Source organism: Cyanistes caeruleus, chromosome 1, assembly GCF_971803275.1.
Source record: "Cyanistes caeruleus chromosome 1, bCyaCae1.hap1.1, whole genome shotgun sequence".
Taxonomy (NCBI): domain Eukaryota; kingdom Metazoa; phylum Chordata; class Aves; order Passeriformes; family Paridae; genus Cyanistes; species Cyanistes caeruleus.
In genome coordinates, this window is record NC_141701.1 from 56,426,823 (window position 1) to 56,449,224 (window position 22,402).

General features: G+C 32.9%; 1 protein-coding gene across 5 annotated transcripts in view; it reads right to left on the bottom strand.

The window, feature by feature from the left end:
* The window catches only part of RTTN (rotatin), a 78,678-nt gene that overhangs the window by 19,100 nt on the left and 37,176 nt on the right, over positions 1 to 22,402 (bottom strand). For all 5 annotated transcript variants that reach the window (XM_086893859.1, XM_086893870.1, XM_086893876.1 and 2 more), the window contains 12 exons: positions 21,186 to 21,314; positions 19,768 to 19,875; positions 18,981 to 19,139; positions 17,532 to 17,603; positions 13,956 to 14,148; positions 11,071 to 11,153; positions 4,995 to 5,103; positions 4,024 to 4,222; positions 2,945 to 3,035; positions 1,800 to 1,953; positions 1,510 to 1,647; positions 449 to 660 (listed from right to left, as the gene is read on the bottom strand). In XM_086893859.1, the coding sequence (XP_086749985.1) occupies positions 449 to 660; positions 1,510 to 1,647; positions 1,800 to 1,953; positions 2,945 to 3,035; positions 4,024 to 4,222; positions 4,995 to 5,103; positions 11,071 to 11,153; positions 13,956 to 14,148; positions 17,532 to 17,603; positions 18,981 to 19,139; positions 19,768 to 19,875; positions 21,186 to 21,314 (1,647 nt within the window). The remainder of the gene's footprint in view (positions 1 to 448; positions 661 to 1,509; positions 1,648 to 1,799; positions 1,954 to 2,944; positions 3,036 to 4,023; positions 4,223 to 4,994; positions 5,104 to 11,070; positions 11,154 to 13,955; positions 14,149 to 17,531; positions 17,604 to 18,980; positions 19,140 to 19,767; positions 19,876 to 21,185; positions 21,315 to 22,402) is intronic.

Here is a 22,402-nt window from a genome sequence, read left to right on the forward strand (position 1 = left end):
ATACAAAGAGAGGAGATGGATATTAAGAGAGCATTCTTTTGGTCACACCATCCAGTATATGACTAACAAATGTCATCATTATATGCATTACATAGCAAAATAGTATCTTAGGATACTTATTTAAAAAATACTTACAAGACAATGACTTCAGAACAATAGAAATAAGTTACATTTTATATAAGGTGCATCATTCAGAAAAAAACACTACACTTCTAATCATAGATTACTATGATTATTACAGTGACAAACTGCACATAAATTAAAGAAGGAAAATAAGTATACAGATAAAAGAACTAAGTTGTGAGGGAAAACAAATAAGACAGAAATTTCGCATATAATTTTACTTATTACTACCAACCTGTAAATAAGGGAAGGATTAAATATAAAGAAAGCAAAATAATCAAAAATGCAAAAATATCTTCCAATCACATTGTGGAATTTTAAATACCTGAATAATTAATGCAGTAAGTTGAGTTACTGGTGCCTGGCATTCTTCAGTGTGATCCAGAAGAAAGCTAATAGTTGGATTCTGACATACACCCTGTTTATCCTGGAGCTGTTTTCTTCCTTCCTCATTCAAAAGGACAGAAAGGAACTGCAAACTAGCCATATATAAAGCAGGATATGTGGTAGACAGATGAATACAATCGGAAATAGTATCTAGAAGGTTAAACAAAAAAATTAAATTTTTCACATTTCATTACGAATAAAGCTCAAGTATACTTTAGAACACAAAGACTTGTCAAAGAAAGCATGTGAATCTGGAAGCAGTTATACTGTGCATTGCCCAGGGAATTCTACAAATTTTATATATCTTGTAAGTCTTTAAAAATCTAAGAAAGAAAAGTCTGAGTTTTATAAGGGTTGAATGAATTAATTGCTCTACATTCATTGACTATAAAACAAAAAAGCAATCTCCACTTCACTCAAATCACTCATTTGTCCAGTAATTTTTTGAACTCGCCTCATTTTATCAATTTTATCATTTAACATTATAAAACCAACAGTACTGTTAGCTATTAGCTGCTTTATTTGCAATTAGATTTGGATTCACTAGATCTCTCAACATGCACAAGCTTGTCTGGTGTATGTTCATATTCAGTATTGAAGCACATCACAGAATCTTGTCTAACTATGCAAGTAACTAATGTAAGAATAATTAAAATACAATGAATAAACTCCTGTATAATAACCTTGGATTTCTATGTCTCTCATTTCCCCTCAAAACTTTGCTTTTCTTTTCTGCAAGATATTTAAGAAGAAAGAAGGGAAACAAAATGAAGTGCTAATGGAGCATTTCACAAATGCCACATTTGGTTAAGGTTTACAACTAAAATCACTCATCCACATATGTGAAGAAAACAAAACAAGTCAGTCAAGCTCTGGACACATTAGTTTTCATTGTGGGTATCTCATTAGTAATTACTTAATAGCATCTAAAGAGGAATGACACTCTTTTCTATCTGTTTATTAGTTGCTAGGAGAAAAACATCCAGGAATAGTCTTTACCAATTATTGCTGTACAGTGATTTGCAAGGGCTGCTGTCACAGATGGAAAAGATATCTGGCCACTTTTCCACAGTAATGTAGCTAGAAGGCTGAAAGACTCTACCCATGTTTCATGAAGTGCAGATGTTAATTCGGTATCTGCAAAAATAACACAGAAAAAAATCCAACTGTTTACAAATATGCACAAACCTGGAAAGCTGAGCCTGACCACACCTGTCCATTTACATCAAGATGGTACCTAATAAAGACCTGCCTCTGTCTGGTTGTAAAGGAAACAAGTACTTCATTACCTAAGCCATCTTTGGGACGTATGGTGAGAATCCTGAAGGTACTTCCCAAAAGAGGTTTCAACAGTTCATCCTGACTTACAAGATCAGAGTCGACCAATAAACATGATTTTAGAAGCCTGGACACAGATGACAAGTACTGAAGTAGTAACAAGACCTGTAAAATATTTGTAGAGAGATATGAAATAAAGCCATATAGTTACACCTTTCACATTATTTTAAATTTAATCACATTATGTCAACTGATTCTTAACATTTTCAATGAATATACACCACTTAAAGTAAGTAATAGGTCATTAATTTAAAATGTTTCTCTTAATTTTTACTGTAGAAGATGAAACATCATGCCTAGTCTGGAAACAGGTGTGCAATTTTCTAGTACCAAAGCAAAAGTTCCTTGTGAGAAGGTCATGACTCTTGCTGCATGTAGAGCAAGCATACTCATTGGAAGGTCACAAAGGGAAACATAAAAATGGTCATTAATACTGAGGAATACATGTGTCTTCCTAAAAACAGAAGCTGACATTTTATTTATTCTCATAAGTTTTCTGCAGAAAAACGTTTCTTTAATTAGAGAAGTAATTTTATTCAAAGTAAATCTGAATGCAGAGCAGCAGAAGCTATGAAATAGCTCTGTGTCATGAAACATCATGTTCTATACATTGTATATACAGAATTAAATTTGATAAAAAGGTAGTTCTATCAGCAGTAACCCTAAATGTTTTGCATAGATCAAAACTAGTTGAGAACTATGTAAGTGTCTGCAGGATGAGAGACAAAGCAAAGCAGCCAGGTTTGTTCCAGACAATAAATATCCAATGTGTCAGTAGCTATATCTGGCTCATACTTCAGTAACATACAAAAAATTCTATTACATAATTTCTTCAATGGCTAAATTAAACTTATACTTTTAAAAGACAATTCATTTTCAGTTTGGTCATTCTAATTATAGTCCTAACACAGAAATTAATTCTCCTATGTTGAATAAAATGGTTTATTTTCACTTAAGCTTTGTCAAAAGCGTAAAGATTGACACAAATATAGCCTATAGCAGTGTGTCTGAACTATATGAATGAATATAAATTATGCTAACATAAATAAATTAATAGCTTAAAAAAAAATTAGGAAGTAACAAATGCTTCTCTAACCTGAGCTTTTATATGTTCTGTATGACACCGATGACCCAGTGGAGCTTTCAGTTCCAAGATGCATCTTTCAACCAGATTAGCCCTTATAAGACTAAAACAAAACATATTGGTTAGAAATGCAGTTAAATAATTTAACATTCTATCAACTTAACGTTCCATAGAAGAGAATAATATAAGTAAACAGAGTAAAAATTAAGTAAGATGCACTTACTGCTAAACCCCACTATTTTAAGAAAGTCTAGTGCAACGGCAACTATAGTAGAAGTATGTTGTTTCAAAATAGCTAGACTAATATAAATTCCAATAGCTGTTACTGCACTGGCAAAAATCAATTTTTTCTATTTGATTTCTTATTTTCTTTCCTCTAGAAGAATAAACAGTTCTGCAATAATATAAGCTGTATTCACATCAGGGCTGCTGGGGTCTTATGTTTGTTTGTCTGTGTTTCCATTAATTGCACTATGAAGAGCAACTATGAATGCTCTTGAAAACTTTTACCAAAAAATTAACTAATTTTTCATGCTGCACTTCAGGACTTCCAAACATTTTTATAGACAAAAGAATTGGCTACAAGGGAAATGGAAACATGGCATACTATCTGAAGACTTCTTCGAAGTGGTTCCTCCTTTTAAAAGGAAGTAAAACACTAAGATCAATCACCCAAATTTGGCAAGTTTTATTTACTCTCTTCTAGTGTAAGAATCCTTGGCTCATCTTCAAAATATTTCATACAACTCAAAGAAGAAAACCATAAAATGAGCTGAAATGATCTGCAGTTCCAAGTACCCGACAAAACCCTAAAACATCGTGAGAGGAACACAGTAGTCCTGTGTAAGACATACACCACAAATGGAATCACCAATATGATTACTTATTCTTTGAGAAAAAAAAAAAATTTGATTATTTTCCTCAATTGATTGCATTTTTTTATTAAAAAAAAAATTTGAACACTTCAGGAGCAAGAAGCGATCAATATGTTTAGCAGTTTTAGTAAGAAACATGGGTAGATCTCATTCAAAGATTTTTTAAACATCTATTGCTACACCTTGTTTGTAGTTCAACAGTTATCGATCTCATACCTGCTGAGAGTTGTTAGCAAATGTGTTTGTTGAAGAGCAATTCCAGTATCTTTTGGCATGACAACCAGCAGATTTTGCAGAAGGCTGCAAACAGCTGACAAAAGGGCAGGTGTGACTACAGCACGCTGTTTAGACATAGCAGCAGACATGGGAGAATCATGCTGACTTGAAGATTCTGTAATGGTTGTATCACTTTGACCTAGAGTGAGTTAAATAAAAACAAAAGTCCAAAACAACCAAGAGATTAAATTACAGCAGATACAAAAATAAAGTTTATTTGTATTTTTCATAAAACAATCAAGTCCTCTCTATGTTTAAACTGTATATTCAGGAATGAATGGGAAGAAAAAAAAAATTAAATCAGATACAGGAAATAGTTTGAAAATAAAATGCTCCTTCTACCAGACATTCAATAAAGATAAGCAGCAAATTTGGAAAGTTACAGATTCACAGTATTTTCTTTAAAATAAAAATATTTTTATTTTATTAATAATAATTATAATGATTAAATAATAATTTATTAAAATATATTTCTTTTATTAAAAACAGCTCTCTCTACATACATGATCATAAATATATTTTTAATATTTACTAGTGTTTATCTTTCTACATATAAAGAGAATTTTATATACATCTGCATGTATACATCTATGTGTATGTGTGTGCATACACACTCCTGTGGGCATGTATGTATGTATATGACAGCTCTACCATGACTGGTATGTTGAAAGCACGAGTAGATGCCAAGAAGAGAACTCAAGTCTTGAGTTACGTTTCAAGCAGTACCATTTGCACTTGCTTCTGTCAAATTAAAGGAGTGTTTAATGTTTGTCCTCTAAAACAAGCACTAAAAGCATCAACTGCTCCAGCAACATGCAAGCTGTAGGGTGTAGAGCATGGACAAAGACTGACATATGGGCGGGTGAATACACTGCATTTAGCATCAGGTACAAGTCTCAAGCTTGACTTACCTTGTGCCGTAAGCCGATCAGCCACAGTTTCCGGAATAAAACTGGCTGAACTTGGAACTGTTGCCTGAAGCTCAGTAACACTCCCCAGTGATGGTGATGCAGATAGAATCTAGAAAGCCATAAAAAAGAAACTAGTTGATTACAGCTTTTACAGACTAGTCTTTTGTTTATATTCTGCTTAGGAAGGGGGAACAACCCATCACAACCAACAAAATCAAATATAATGTAAATATTACTGCTCAGAGTCAATTTGATTAAATTTTGTCCACTATGTGTGCATATATATGATAAAAAACCCAATAATTGAAACTATTAAAAGATGGGAAATATGAACAGTCTGAGACATTTCAGTTTAAAACTGATCAATGCCCATGTTACTGGAAATTCCTTCTCTTCATCCTTCTTTTTCATCCATATAATTGACTCAACCTACATTTGGATAAAGATAGAAAGACATTACTGAAGCATTTAAACTCAAATTTTTCATGGACTATTTGCTCTACTGAGAACATGAGCACTTGTCCCTTTGTACCAGAACACACTCAGATAAAAATATCACAAGTGAATTTGTCATCAGTCAAAGTTGACGTCCCCGAGTCTTTTGAACTCTGGGTACTTCTCTTAACCTTAATCCTGTGATCCTTACATGTATTCATTTCATAGTGAAGATATGAGATGTTTAAATGACAGTAGATAATTTTACTGACATAATACCATTCTCCTCCACCATTTTGTATTATTTGTATGATGAATTTTGTGTGTTTTCAAAATTTCCTTATACTCTTGCTATTGTTTAAAAACAACAAGCCTAAGATCAGAAGACTCAGAATCCAGCTAAATGTTGTGCTTTTGTGACACAAAAAGACCTGTAACCTGTTTCAGAGCACAGGACAAGTATCTACCATGTCAAGTCACTCTTTCACTTCTGTTTTTTATTTTCTAGATGGAAAATTCACATCAGACAATTTTCCTCAAGAGTGTCACTATACAACGCAAAGAATATAGAATGTTGGAGAATCCAACTAAATCCCAGCAGAATTACAAGTTGAAGAAGGGTGTTATTAGAATTTTCCTCACAGTGAGCTTTCTAAGGAAGACTGAAATATCTCAAAGGTTTGGGGTTTTTTTAAACTCTATTAGAATAACAGTTGGAATGTATTTTTACCCAAGAAAATGTTAAAAATGACTTAACAGACAAAGAGTCTGAAGGGAAGGAAATCACAGATCACTGTGTTCCTAGCTATTGTATCCTTGCAAGTTCCTCCTTGTAACTTCCTTTTCTCCTGCACTTTCCTCTGGTCTCCCACTATTGTTCACCCTGCAATCATGAGTCTTTCTTCTTAAGCCTGCTCAGTTGTTCCTCAAGAAAAGTCAGAGGATTATAACACAGAAAACAAATTACAGTAAGATCTGGGGGTGTGTCCAAAACAAAGGATTCATATAGAGCTTGGATCATATAAAGACTAGGACAATGCTTGGCTAAATTATTTTCTTATTAGCAAATTGCAGTACCAAGCTGTACTGAGTGATTGAAATTCAAATTCTATTTTGATTGCAGAACTAAATAGCGTACTTTCCAATTAAAATAAGTTACTTGAAGTTCTATGCTTGCTAATTTAAATAATTACTAAAATCCATTAATTCTATTAAACAAATCTATCTTGATACATGGCAAATTCTGCACTCACTCAGCTCTATACTTCAATTCCAAGCATTATAATAGGTGAGAAAAACCATAACACTTTTCCTTAAATAGTACAAATTCAAAAGGTGACTTCTAACAGTCCATATGGTTCTTCTAAAACAAGTAAGACCCCAAAAGTACTTTAACTATACAAAGAGTCATCTTATGGATATTGTTATGAATTATACAACCTTTCACATATTAGTAAACAGTATCAGCTACCTCATCCAACTGTTCTTTATCATCTGCAACTATCTAAATACTCTGGGAAAGAAAATAAAAACAACTTCTCAGTTATGTTTAAAAAAATACATTAAAAAAAAATCGACAAAATCTTTAACTAGTTAGAAAAATGTCATCTTCCTGCACTGATGGAACTTTTATTGATAATTGCTTAGGGAAATAGGTTAAGCCCCAAAATTTTATGCTTTTGTAACAGAAAATATACAGTAACACAATGAAGTTGTTTCCACACCATTGTGTCCTCCAGGAAAAAAAAAACAAAAACAAACCAAAAACCACTTTTATAAATCACCTTTGATAAGGATGAACTGGAAGTCTGGGACAGAGTATTTAGTAAAGGATATTTACTACTGCCACCATATTGTTCCTGGGAGCAATGAAGCATTGTGTTGCATAACGGCGAAACTTTGGAAGGGGGTGTAAAAGGGGAAAAGGTTCTGTGTGTGTGGAGAGGGAGATGACAACTGCAGATTAGAACTAATTCAAAAGAATACAAAAATTGTCAGAGTGGAAACAAGGGAGAAATGTGAGGGTTTTGCCATTTATCTACTAGATAGGAATAAAAGGTCTTTTCTTAACCTCTAGTACAAAAATCCCTCTGGCATTGCTTTAATAGGCTTGCAGTGATTAATTCTATTCAGTTCCCTTTTCAAAGGTTTAAATCACTTAACTGCATAACACTCTGGTAACCACGGTTCCAGAAAATAAAGCACACATTTTTATAAAAAATAGCAAGAAGATTTCATAGGAAAGAATGGCCATGACTTAAAGCTGTCTGGGAGACATCTGTAGATCTTTAGCTCACATAATTTTTAGACCAAGTTTTAAAATAAATGCTCATTCTGCTAAGATGTCCTGGACACAGAATAGCCCTAGCATATTTATACAGTGTAAAGCAAGTTGGTATCTCCATGAAGACTGGCAATCGCTTATCATATGTACTAAACACAAACCAAACATATTGGTTAAAACAAGAGTAAGGATCTGTCTTCTCTAATGAGAACCTGAGTTAACGTTTAAGCTATTTATTCTATAAAAGACCAAGACTATTAATCATCTCAGAACTGGCCTTTTTGCATTATCCACATCCCAGTTCACAGAAAAATAAAAATAAATTTGACAAAAATCTATAATCCACTGGGACCTTAAAGACACAAAATACAGTGCATGAGTTAACATAGTACAGAAAATCCAGTTTTGCTGTCTTTTCCTATTACACTGAATCATTGATTTCATACCCACATGACTATCCCTTATTCTATAAAATGAGTGAAATTTTACTTATGGTCTTGGCAAAATTTCTGACTCTCTTTTTACTTTTCTCAATTTTTCTTTCTGCAAATTTGGGGAAAATAATTAGGGATGGAGGAAAGAAGATGAAGTCAAAAAGTAATTTAGTTGTAACTTTCAGTTATGGTCATATAACTCTCAGTGAAATCAGCTCATGATAGCACACAGCTCAAGTACTGGTTACATGAAATCTGGAAGCAGAGAAAATTAATAGATTGTTAGGAATAGGAATCGATATGGACATACCTAGATTTATTTTTTTTTAAAATGTTATTAAAACATCAGAGAAGAGTTCTCAATAGATACAATTCTACTTGATTTGATTGCTCGCTCTTAAGTATTTGTGGGGGTTTTCATCAAATCTGTGCCACGCACCTAAAGCACGTTTCTCCCTTCAGTGAGACCTGCAGATTCCTTTCCATCTCTGGTGGGGAAAGCACGCCATCTCGTGGGCTTGGAATAACAATATCTTCCCTGGCACCACCGATGTCCAACACTTAGCAACACTTCTACAAACTTTTTGTAATGACTTCATAAATATATTTCTTTACACATGCATCAGAAATTGGGCCAAACTGTGACCCAAAAAATTTGAAGTTATGTAGGAATAAATTCAAAACACCTGACATTTCAGGACAAGTTTGAATTTTCAGAAGTATTTCCCAACTTCACTAGATACACACTTCAGGTAATTGCCCTCTGTTTGCAATCAGCCTCCATTTAAGTTACGCTCATCCATCTTTTCTCTCCTAATTAATAGTGGTATTGGAACATCCAACCACTACATCTTGCAGCTTGGAAATTTCCAATATGTCAGCACTCACATGTATTTAAAGGTAAGAAACTTAGTTAACAAAAAATAAATTAATAAAATTTACAGCTGCTAAAAATATCCATGAAGGATAAATGGAAATTAAACTAACTTCCAGAAATGGCAAAGTCTTAGTGTCACATTTTTCTACATGTCAGGAAAAGAAGGAAAAAAAACCAAAACACAAACTTCAATAAAACTCCCATGGTTAGCTGTAAGAGTATAATCTTATCAAGTATGAAGCTTACAATATGTGGAAGACTTATATAAATTGGTGTAGTTTGGTATTACACTGTACTTTCCACTGTTAATAATTAGTTATCTATTTAATGGAATAGTAGAGCCAAGTTTTTCTGTTAAACTTTGATGCCACTTTACATATATAAATATGATACATTAATTTGATCTAGTAGATTCTAAATTATTTTTTCTTTTTTGCTTTTATTTAAAATTACTGAAGCTGAAGAAATCTAATGTAATGAACTTGTCCAATTCTTCATAAAAACTCAAGCACAATTTTAAGTAGATTAGACACCCAGCTCTGATAAGAATTGCTGCAATTTAATTGTCTTCAAATAACATCAACAAAACAAGATGAAATTTGTTCAACTTTCACTCCTCTAAGTAAGTGACTAAATTTATTCAGTAAAGAGTGATCTGAGAACAATTGCTTTTAAAAAATCTGAGATTCTTATGTAAATGTTTTTTAAGGAGCAATTACGATCGTATATATTTCCTGATTTACATGCACTTCCATTTATTTTAGTTTTAATCTTCAAATTTGAATATTTGTGTTTAAAATAACCCTAAGGGGCTGGGGAGGATTTGATGTTCTTGATTAATGAAAATCAAATTAATTAATAAAATTTCTGAAAATGAGAAATCTGTTTACAAGTGAATTTTTTGCTCAATTATTAAAAACATGCAAGTAACATTATCAGTACTAGACAATATTAAATTCATAACAGAGAATCAGAAGAGCAAGGAAATCATACTTGTGCAATGCTTTAAGACAAAATTTCAATACTGTTTTTTCTGTTTCTATTTTTACCATGTTCCACAGCAAAATTAAGCACAGAAATTTTAGTCAATAAAAAATATAGAATCTTATGATTTATCAGCCTTTGTCATATCAACATGTGCATCTAACTAAGAGAAAAAGAAACTTCTAAACAATGATATTCTGGCTTCAGTAACAAATTAGATGGTCATTCATAAATGAAAAAATGAAAAAAATTTGAATATGAAATTAAAAAATGGATTTCAGTGCATCATGTCAGAGTTTTCTTTGATTTATACTGCAGTCTTTGAAAAATACATGATTTTTATCAGGTAACTAATGAATGCTGATGAATTGATATTGCAAATCTACTCTAGAACTGAAAGAATCTTCCAATTTCTCCTCCTGTGCATTTGCCATCTTGAAAGACAGCACTTGTGTACAGATTTTCATTGCCACAGTCACCCTAGCCAGAAAAAAATTTTTCAAGCAGCCACCTGCTTTCTGTTTTCCATGTGCAAACACTTGTGCCACTTTTAAATTCTACAAAATCATTTTCAGAATCCAGAGTTTATTATGGCACAGAATACCCAACGTATTTATGTGGCTTTGATTGATCCAGTTCTGTAGCTGTGTTGTGTAAATACAGGTTCACTCTGAACAGACAATTTAGATAAAAGCAACAGAAGTGACAACCAGAAATGGAGACGACCGCATTTTGTCAATAAAGCAAATTACAGAGTAATCTCTAGAGAATATGTCTTGCTGTGGGAAGCTATAGAATTCAGCACTGCCTTATGCATTTAGCTAGTCAAGGCAAGCTGCCTTATTTATTTTTGCTCAAGGTTAGGAATCACGAAAAGGCTTTTTCAGCATATTAAAGGTACACTGGAGTAAATTTCAACTTCATTTCACAGCTAGTTTCTTATTGATTTCAGGTTTTGTGTTATGCTGGAATTTTTTTAGTAATTTTGAGAGTGTTAATTTTTTTGAAAGCAGTTCACAAACAACTTTATGTTTAAAATTAATAGATTACTCTGGAAGTTACCATAGTTTCAGATGTTGAGTGAGAATGTGAAGATTTGCTCTGACTAGGTGGAGCCTTCCAAAGATTGAGAGAATCATCAAAATCTGCAGGACAACAAAAATAAGAATCAAAATTACTGTAAGATCAGTAGAGAGCATAACAAGCTTTTTAAAGAATTGTTTCAGTGAAAAAGTAGCCAACCACAGGTATCCTTCTGAAGACCTCAGAACATAGGTTTTCACACATTGTACCTATGAAGTCTTACACATCATATTCCCCAAACAAACAGAAATAAAAATTCCGTGTGATATAAAGTAGTCTAGAAAAAGCTACACTCGGCTCAAACTGCAGTTGCATAGCCTTCAGTAATTTCAAATAGATCAGATTTAGTTTTAGTTAAAATGCAAAAGCACAAAAGTATTGAAGTAACGTACCATGGTCTCAAAGAACACACATAATAAACAGATGTCTTCAAAAAACTTCAGATTTGCATTTTAAGAGAAGTAGCTCCAAGAGGACCCATATTCATATATATAATGAAGGCAGAATTAGTTTGTAAATCTGTTTCAGAATAAAAAGTGCCAAAAAATTATAGCACAAATCTGTCAGTAACACTTTTGAAGCTGTCATATATTTAGAAAAGAAAATAACAAAGTATAAAGCTAGACTACACGATTTGTGAGTGCAAACCCCAAAAAGTAGATGTCCAGTATATATCCTCATTAATTACTAAATTGAACTATTTTATTTCTAACATAACACTGCAGATGAGTTTTTTATATTCTTGAAAAATGTGAGAAAACTATTCAGGGAAAAAGCCCAGCAGGGTTTAAGTCCTGTTCTCCCCTATTTAAAGAAACAATAAAATTGTTTCTTATTCCTGAAATGCTGTATTTTCTGGCTTTTCTTTGCAATGACTGATAAAATGTATCTCAAGTGCTCACTGTAAAGTTGTACCATTATACATCTTGAGTTACTCTTGGATATGATATTGCATCAGCTAACAGATCTAAAAGGCACAAATAAGAGGACCCTGGGAGCAGTAAAATGCATTGGATTGAAAAATCACACTTATAGATTAAAAAAAAAAAAGCAGTCACTGAAGAAATTGGGGATTTTATGACTGGAATTTTGTGTACTGCTGAGGTATTTCTCTCAGTGAGTTAACCAAGAATGCTTCCTTTCCTCGTGTCTGTCAAAGTCATAACTTAGCTGGGGTAGTAACATTCCTCTTTTGTTCATGCCTCTGGAAAAGGTTTAACAAATGCAGAATCCAGCAGGATTCTCAGCCTGGAATGGGCAAAACAACTCAAACAATACTTTATTTTGCAAAATTATTAGTGGCAAACAGAGAGGGGGTGTCATGCTGCTTTTAGTGTTGAATTACACTAAACTAGTCTGACTCATCAACCCCAAAAGTTAAACAGCTTGATAGTGAGTTCAAGGATACTTTATTTACGTCTTATCTAAAAATTCTAACATCCAGCTGGCCTGAGATATATGACTGACGGTCAATCACTAAACTCTGGAAACCCCATCCCACTTTCAAACAGCAGATTTTTCTAAAATACCCCTTAGAAGGTGTGTGGAGATTCCTCCCTGGGGTGGGGATGCCCCTCAAGGTCACTCCAGGCTGAAGGAAAGAGATTTGTCCAGGGTCATTGGTATGGGTGAGTAACATCAATCTCTACTTAATAATTGCTTCTTTTTTGACAGCTTTAATATAGTTGCTTTAACATAATTAGATACAGTGCTCTATACTACACTAGCAGTTTTAGCTTCTATACTCTGTAATAAATAATTCTGATTAGGATCTTTTTGTCTAGTCATTTATCATAGTAAATCATTCATTTTTATATAACTTTACCTGGATTGTCATCCTTAATTCCACAGATTAAAGTTAGACCAAGTTTCAAACACCCCTCTATAATTCCTTGGATTTAAACCACTGGAAAAGTCTGGGTCTAGGATTGAACCCAGCTGCAGGAGAAGGCATGTAGAGAGCAAGGGGGTCCTTCCTGCATCTTGTGATTCAGTGGAAGGGCTTCTCTAAACAACTTTGAAGTTCTTACTACACCCATGACACAGAGTTAAAAAAAGAACTATTTAGATCAGCAGCCTTAAAAGATGGAAATCTGGAAACTTAGGCCCACAGAAAAGGTAAGAAAAAAAAAAAAAAAAAAACCTCATTAATTTTCTGCCCATGAAATCTTTTATTAATTGATCTCTGAATAATCCCCTAGCTTTCTAAGCTTATGATCATCAGATTTGTTTGGACAAGAAAGTGTGTTCTCACAATGCAACATAGTGAGTCTTAGAAATATTGTTCAATTAGTCACTATGAAAGTTAGATCTGAGATAATCCAAGGGTATACAGGTTAAAAATAAGCAAATAAATCTAACCTGAGTATTACATTTCATCATTCTATGTATTAAATTATATTTGAATGTCTTAGAATGCAACTTAATCACATTATTAGAGTCCATTCCTATTCTTGTAAACTTGAACACATCAAGAAACAGAACTCTTAAAAATAGTTCATGTATTTCTTTTTCCATATTTTCTTTGTATGAAAGTTGACTGGATGTCAAAGTGGAAATTGTTCAAAGTATTTTACCCCCAATATTTTGCAACAAAATATACTGCAGAACCAATTACATCTTTTCCATTTGCAACTTTTTGAAGATCTAATTAACAGCTCAGAACTTTTTCTGAGCTATGTTAAACTAGTGACTTATCTACTTAAATCCTCACAGCAATATTTTGACTTCACAACATATTTAAGAGCAGGTTTTATATATTTTCCATTCCCTTATTATTAAGAATTATTGGAGGCAAGTTATTCAAAACTACAATTAATTTAACTAGGTTTCAAATACAAGAAGATTACATCAACATCACTTACCAGTTACACCATCTCTTTCTATGTTCATCTTGTCTTCCTTGTAAGAATTCAAATCAAACACGTAACATCCTAGGTAACAGTGTTTCACCATCTGATTGACATGTTCATAGAACTGACAGTGATACAAAAGGGCTTTAAGCGCAGGTATTCCTGTCTGAGAGAGGCCAGACTCCTCATCATGTACACAAGGACCCTGAAGACATGAAATTCACAGACACCATTAATTTAAAGAAATGTTTTACATAGAATAAACTGTAAGAAAAACCCACCCTAAATAAGGCTAATGCTGTGTATGTGTGTACACACTGGTTTACAGGCTGTAACTAATAAATTCCAAAAATGAAATGCAGATTTTAAGGGTGAGCTAAATCACAGTATTTTACAAAAGCTTTAATGACTCGGCAAAATCAAACAGCTATTTATCTCCTGAGAAGTGTGCTAACAGTTAAGTAGAAACTCATGAAAAGCTGTAAATGAGTAGCTTCAAGACAGTAAATGTGTCAGCAGACTTTACAATCTTAATGTCTCATTTAATTCTACTTACAGATATCAAGCAAGGAAAAAGTTTTCCCTTGACAAAAACACACCTATACTCAGATAAGACTAAATATCCTCAAAAAGTCATCCTACTCTAAAGTATACTGTCATTATACTACATCTAGCTATGTCAATCTTCTATGAGAAAAGATTTCTTTAGAAAACAAGGCATAAACAAAAAAAATTCACTTTGAAGTATGATTTTTAATTAATTCTTTTTAAATACTGACATCAGGGAAAACTTCCTAGAACAGCGGATTTATACTTTAAGAGGATGGATTCTAGTTGTATTTCAAATAAACAGTTTAAGTTGACTGTCTTTGTTAAACGTTTCTTCAGTGTTTTTTCCATGTTAACACAAAAAACCAAAAAGTTTTATTAAGCTACACATAATCTGGTTTAGACTGACCATAAATATTAGAAGTGCAAAGAAGGAAGAAGAACTCAGAAAAATTCAAACCAATTACACATTCAGAAAGGCAGTTTTAGAGGGCATCCTGCAGTAGTTCAAAAATAAACTAGTTAAAATTATGGAAAGAAAAACTTTCAGTACTAATTAGAAACTTTCTTTGGCAGTCAAAAGAGAGCAGAGCTGGATCAACTGAAAATAAGTAATTTGAAAACACTATTTATCCCCAAGAGGCTCCCCCCAAATCCCTTCATTTACACTGAATACAAGTTTATTTCCCAATAAAACAAAACAAAAAATAAAACCAGATGCAGTAGAAGCAATAAAACTATTTTGTGTTACAAGATAAGTTACCACCAAAATTTTAGATGGTTACTCTCATGCTTTTTAGTTTCGGTAATACAGAATCTATTTTCACTATTTGCCTTTTACACCAACTAGTGGAGAATGAGATATTATGAACAGTTTGAAGCAGAATGTAGGATTTCAAGTAAACTATTTATGACAAATTATAAAACTCTATTCATACACTGTCAGCAACAGACTTTGCACTTGCCACAGTCAATACAGTCTAACTTAGGAAATACTGATAAATTCAGTCTAAATTTTACTATCAAAGATTGTCTTTGACAGTTTCAAAAGTCATGCCAGATACTTTATTGTACAAGAGAGGGCCTTGAAAGAGTTACCCATCAGTTACATTGACAGTGCTCTGACTTCAGCAATACAACACAGTCTGCTGCACTCTTAGAGTACTTTACACAGGCTGACTTTACTCATGACTAGGGAGTCGAATAGGAAATTTTTTAAGAGCACAGCAAAACAAAATATCTTAAAACAGATCAACTAGACAACATTAACACAAGAAACATTCTCAAGAAGATACTGGCCTACCAACTCTATTCATATTTCCTTTTCCAGTTCTATTTGCCTAGGGATAAAATGGTAATGTTCTAATTTGGATGGCATAGTATTCCTGCTATTCACCAAGATCCACTTAATAGCCCTCCTTTTCTTCCTGGCATCAAGGGAAACAGACAATTCACCTTCTTCAGTGCAAGGGAAAAAAATTACTCTGAAATATAAAATTTGATCCTGGTGCTATCTTACCTTTAATTACTGTTTTTATTTTGAACAGTTTTAATTTACCAGTAACCATAAAGTGTTGTTTGATAATATCTTTCAGCATGAACACTTATTAAGTGATGAGCAATTTCCATTAAATTGCAGTTCTTAATAAGAATCATGTTGACTCAAAGCTTCTTTTAATTGCACTGGAATTCATCCAGAAGTGTGCAACTAGATTCAATTTTTGTCACTTCACCATAGTCATTAAAAATTTTAAAAAAAGACTAAAAAGCAACTTCTAATAAAATCTATAAAGACAAGTCACAATGGCTGCCCATTTGTAAACCTCCTACTATTATGAATTTAAACAATCACTATTTATATTGATAAATTAGAAGTAGTAAGACTGAAAAATGGGACAGATTTTAAAATTGCTTCCACATCTTCCTTTATGTACATGCAAAGAAAAGATGAGACATTCTGCACAGTTTAACTCTTCAAGAAATAGCTTAAGTGATTTTGGGTGCAGCTGAATCATAGATAACTTATCCTAGTAAAACAGCTGAAATGCCTTTCAGCACTAACTTGATCTTTTGCAGAAAGGAACAGATTAAAAATGACATTGTTGCATCTGCAAATTTCTTCAAAAACTAATATACACTGTTCCCTACAGGTACAATATCACACACTGAAAGGAGCAAGATAGACATTAAAAACAGATATCAAGGTCACAAAAAAATTTAAAACTGGAAAGCTAAGATCCAAATATCCTGATGTACAATGAACCAGACTTGCTGAAACTAAAATAAGATGACTGACTCTAGAGCAGAAATGGAAGAGTCTCCAGGGGATCTTATCAGTTTGATAAATATCTGAGAGAAGGTAAAGGGAGACAGACTTTCTCTCATTGGTATCCAGTGACAGAAGAAAAGGCATTGAGCAAAAACTAGAATACAAGAAATTCTACTGAAACCTAAGAAAAAACTTTCTGTCTGAGGGTAGTCAAAGATTAGAACAAGTTGCCCAGAGAGATTATGGAGTTTCCATTCTTGGAGAAAATCAAAATCCAGCTGAAAACAGCCCTGAGCAACCTGGTCTTTTCACCTTGCTTTGAGGAAGTGTCTGTCTTCAAGAAGCATTTAAATTGACCTAAGTGACAAACTGCTTCATCTTTCATTCAAAACATTTTATAAACATCACATTGGCAGAATTTCTTCTTCCTCATGAACCTCAAGTCATGTTTTACTTGCATTCCAAGTGTGGGTAAAATAAATTATCAATTTCTATCTTAAATGTTAATGATATACAATATAAGTAAGCAAGTTTCCTAGGAACCCAAAGATACTACATTAATGAAATGCAACATATATGTAATCTAAATTTGGTTGTTTTATCAAGCTTGCCAGAAGTTTGAGAGAAGTCTGTCTATTTATTTATTTTTCTTTCCAAAATGCAACCTTAGAAATGTAATTTTTCAAATTTATTCTGACACAACTTTTCACATCAAATGACTTCTCTCTGCTATACTATGACTTTTGTCATCAAATGTAATAGTCACTCACTTGCCAAATGCAATCCTTTGTGTCTTCTGTAGGGATTGGAATCACAAGTAGATTTTGTAGAATAAAAGCAGCCTGAAAGAAATTAAAGCATCAATATTGCCATCTAGCCACCACAGTTCAAAAAACCACATCAGATTGAATCAGATTGAATAGCACAGTCTACATAGTATTCTACTGTTTTCAGTGTATGCTGAAATACACAGAATTCTAATGCTCATATTAGGAAAAAATAATTAGAAGGATATAACTTCAAAGCCCTTAAGCTTGACTGACAAGAGATGTCATCAGAGCATGGCATAAGAGCAGGCTGATATATAAAAAAGACAAGGAAAAGATGGGAAAGAAATCACAAAGAAACAAATTTATTTGTCTATAAAACACTTTCATCACTGTTCCAGTACAGTCAAACCTACAGAATAAGCATTTCAAGTACAGCAAGTACCAGGGGAAAAATATTCCTGAAGAGAAAAGCCTAGATTACTGGTTATGACCACTCACTCTATTGTCCGTATGTTTTGGGGTTTTTAATTATTGTATAAAATAACTGGGACAATGTGGTGAACACATTAGGACAGAGACATGTTTCAAATATTTTCCTTTAAAAATATATGGCATGCTTTTTTTCCTAATTTATCTTACAGACTTCACATGTCTGTGCATGGATTGAAATTCCTTTTTTATATTTCGTCAATCTTTTGTCAATGACATGAATCTTTAGAGACTATAATTAAGACAAAATAATTTGGAGTTAAATAAAATATTGAAGGACACATTATCAAAGGCATTTTGAGATATAATTTCAAATATTACTTTGGAAAATAAAATTAGTTAAGCAGTACAACTGGGAAAAAACAAGTCGCTGAGTGTCAGAGTTTTTATTTCTTACTGAGTGGAACAGTAGGAAAACCTTACAACTAGAGCCATAAAAAACTGCAAATAAAGTGTACAGAGCTTAAATTCATCAATATATAATTCTATGTGTTGTTCTATGATAGTACAGACTTTCAGTTCTCACCAGTAAACCTTAGTGCCTAGACAAATTCCATTACCTCGTGTCTGCAATGAACAGATATTTACTGCAGATCAGGTGATGAGTTTGTACCAAAGCATTCATAAATGCTACAAAGAAGCAATCAAAATCAAGCTAACTAGTTATGCTTTAGCAACCTATTTATCTAACTGAATAAGGCTTAGGAGTTTTTTATGAGTTCCCTTTTATGTTTATATTGTTTCTCTTTAGAAATAAGTAACCTGAATTTGTTCCTTCTTATGCAATTCCTAAATATGCAGCTAAACATTCATAATAATCAGGTAGTGTTTAACTTACAAGACAGCAGGTGTTGTGCAGCATCAGATTATAGATATATACAATAAAAAATACATTTTTTTTCCTCCATAAGCAAAAAGAACTTGACAATCTACAACAGCAGAAGGACACAAGAAACATACCTCCCTGCGTACCATGCTACATTCAGATTGATCCAGAAGGATGTTTATCACTGTTCCCCACAGGCCTCCTGAAATATTCTGGCAGCTTTCTGCTAAAGTAATACATCCTATTTCAAGAGATGTAAGAGCTGATCCTATTCCAAGTGCTGTAAATCTGACCTAGTACATACAAGCATAACAGAAAGTGGCATTTCTTACAGTAATTAGCAATATATTTTTTATTATTATTATTAACTTGTATCGACTGAATCTTAAGGGAATAATTTCATAAGTAACAACCTCTTTTCCTGTACTTCTCTTGCTCTCTACTCATAATCACAACTAAGTGAAAAAACATTATTTTTAAGTATTCAAAAATAAGCAAGATAGTCTTTAATATTCTTCACATTTTACGACTTGAAAATAGGTCCATCTAGAAAACTTACATAATTTAACAGATTTGCATTAAATGCATTTTCTCTGAATTTTTAGTTCATGTAAATATTTCTGCTTTGCAGCTAAGTTACAGCAATGACAAGGAAAACTGCCTATGAATCATGACAGTGAGTGACTAATGAAAGCACAGAATACAGAAGATATAAGGAAGGATTTCTTAGATGATGTTTACGTGGAAACAGTCTCCCTACTGTATTATTACTGCTATTTAGTAAAATATTTAGTAAAAATGTCAGTAACATTTTAAATGACTCAAAACAGCAGTTCTACTATTAAATATATTAATGAACCAAATATTTTCAAGTGCTTAAGGGTCAAAATAAGATGTGAAGTTAATATCACAGTAACAAACCTCAGGATCTCTATCTACCCATAAAGGAACCAGCCATGCCAGACCTAGATGAGACAGAACTTGTTCTTCACTATTATCATACGGCAAAGACCAAAGAGATATCCAGTCCTGATTAGCAAAAAGAAAACAAATTAAGAAATTATTTTATAAATTTTTCAATCCATGCCAATGTACTAGCAGTGTGAGCTACCAACTACTGAAACAGCTTTGTATAACAGTAATTGCATGGAGGAAGGGTAATTTTCTATTTCTCTTTCCATAAGAATTTGACATCAAATCACATGATTGTAAACAACAGCCAGGTTTTAAAATTTCTTTGAGACCAAGAATTATTAGTACAGTCTAAACAGTAACACTATCATAAGCACAAATTATGACTTAGAAACACAATAAAACTTACCATTATACTACTATATCTATTACTCTCTAACTATGATACTAAAAAACTCGAATCCACACTTTCATCTACACATTTACAGTCTAAGTCTTTGGAGGTTGCTACCTCCCTGCAGTGTACTTAAAACTGTCCCCTCCCAAACTTAATAAACTCTTCTAGCACTTAATATTTTGGAAAAGGAGTAGAGAACTGAAGAAAGAGATACCTGGAATTCAGAGAAGTAGGTATACTGCATATACAGTATACTTTCTAGTTATATGCATGCTTGATCATAATGAGTGGAGATTTTTTGTGGCTATCACAGATATTATTAGTAAGAGTGGATTTTAATTCTCTAAAATAATACTTAATTGTTGAATTTGCTTCAACTGTATCAGGATAAAGGTTCTTTTTACTAAGCTCTCAAAGAAGGACATGAATGCAAACCACAGTACGAATTTTGCTAATATGTAATGATAGCTCCTTTTATCTGACAATCCTTTTTCCATATATATATATATATTTTCATATACATGTATATACACAACTGTGAAACCCTACACACATGAATACTTAAACATATGCTAGAAAGCCTGTTGTCTGTGAGGCTGAAGAAATAATGTTATAAAATCTTATATTTATTCATAAGAATAAATATAAATTCAAAAGAATTCTGATTCTTTTTCATAGAAAGAAAATTATACTTATTCTGAAAGAAGGCCTTTCAAAATCCACATAATTATTTACAAAGCAATTTCAGTATGGCTAGAACTGATTTTTCAGCTTTTTTGTATACTATACTCTATCCTGTACATTTACCCAAGATTATAGACCAAATGAGACCAATGTGGGGCTTCTTTGCCATTTGTGCTTCCAGCTGGAGGGGAAGGAATAATAAGCAGTAGTGTGGCTTCAGCAAGACTACTTAGTTGGAGAGTGCCATTCCTAAACCATGACAAAGTTATCACTGAACTTCAGCAGTTAAAATCTCTCTGCACAGCCCCCACCAGTGACGAGATAAGGACAACTATAATGCACTCACCATATCCTTGGCTTGAGCCATCATTTCGTGAGACAAGTGAAGCAAGCAAAGGACTGTGCTTTTTGTAACACCTTTTCCCATGAAGGACATGGCATTTCCCCCCCATTCAACATAAAACGATGAGATGACCTAAGAGTGAGGGTACAAGTTCATAAAAGCTTTACTGTAAACAGTACACTGGGTACAAACTGTCTTACACACTAAATAATAATTTAAACTCATGAAAAGATGATAGATTTCTAGATGAATTGTAATAATTTCTTTTTTTCTGAGTCATTTGGTCATGTGATGGTTTCCTATACATTTCAACTTCTGATCATCTGTGGTTTCTATTTTTTTATTCGAATGAAGAATACAGTCAAGTTTAATAGTAAGCTCTAAGCTGAATAGAAACCCAAAAATTTCTTTTCATGGACCTGACAGTTCATTTATTGTACCCTGGGTTTCTTTTTCTATGTTTGGAATTAAAATTTCTTTTCAAAATTCAGTGTTCAAGAGAAAGAATCATTCATATATTTTATTGTGATTTTAATAAATTGTCAGCTTTCTACATCAAATAGTAATAAACAGAAATAAAGTCACTGGATCACAACATAAACTGACCAAATTTTGGTCTGACCAAATATGTAACCATGCATATTAAAAGGCATGCTGCTTTCAACAAAACATGCCCCAAAATACTTTCTAAAAAATAATAATCTTAGAAGATACACTTCCAGATTTCTTTTCCTCCACAAAACATGGTGATTTAAGCCTCTGCATTTTTGCTGTTGTTCTTTCTTTCAGTGCCCCAGCCTACAGAAGTTTTTTGAACCCACTTTCCCCATTCCTCTCCAAAAGAAACCTACACTTACTTTCATATTTAGGCCAAGTAAAACTGCCTAATCCTTCTGAACAAGAGCTTATGCATCACAAATGATTTCATGCCATAATATAAATTGTTATTTTTTTCCAGTAATAATCTTCCTTTGGTATGACAACATCTAAAACCTTGGTGCCATTTTTAGTCTAGACTTCAACTGACAGAGCGCATCTAATCAAACAGGTCTAAAATGTTTATTTCTTTCTACTCAAGAAATCTTGGCAAGTTAAGACCCCTAAAACACTGTATCTTTTTTTCATCACACGTATTGGTATTTGAAACTGAAAACTTCTAAAAGTGTATTACTGAATATGTGTTAATCAAACAAAGTCAGAACTATGCTTTTCTTTTAAGT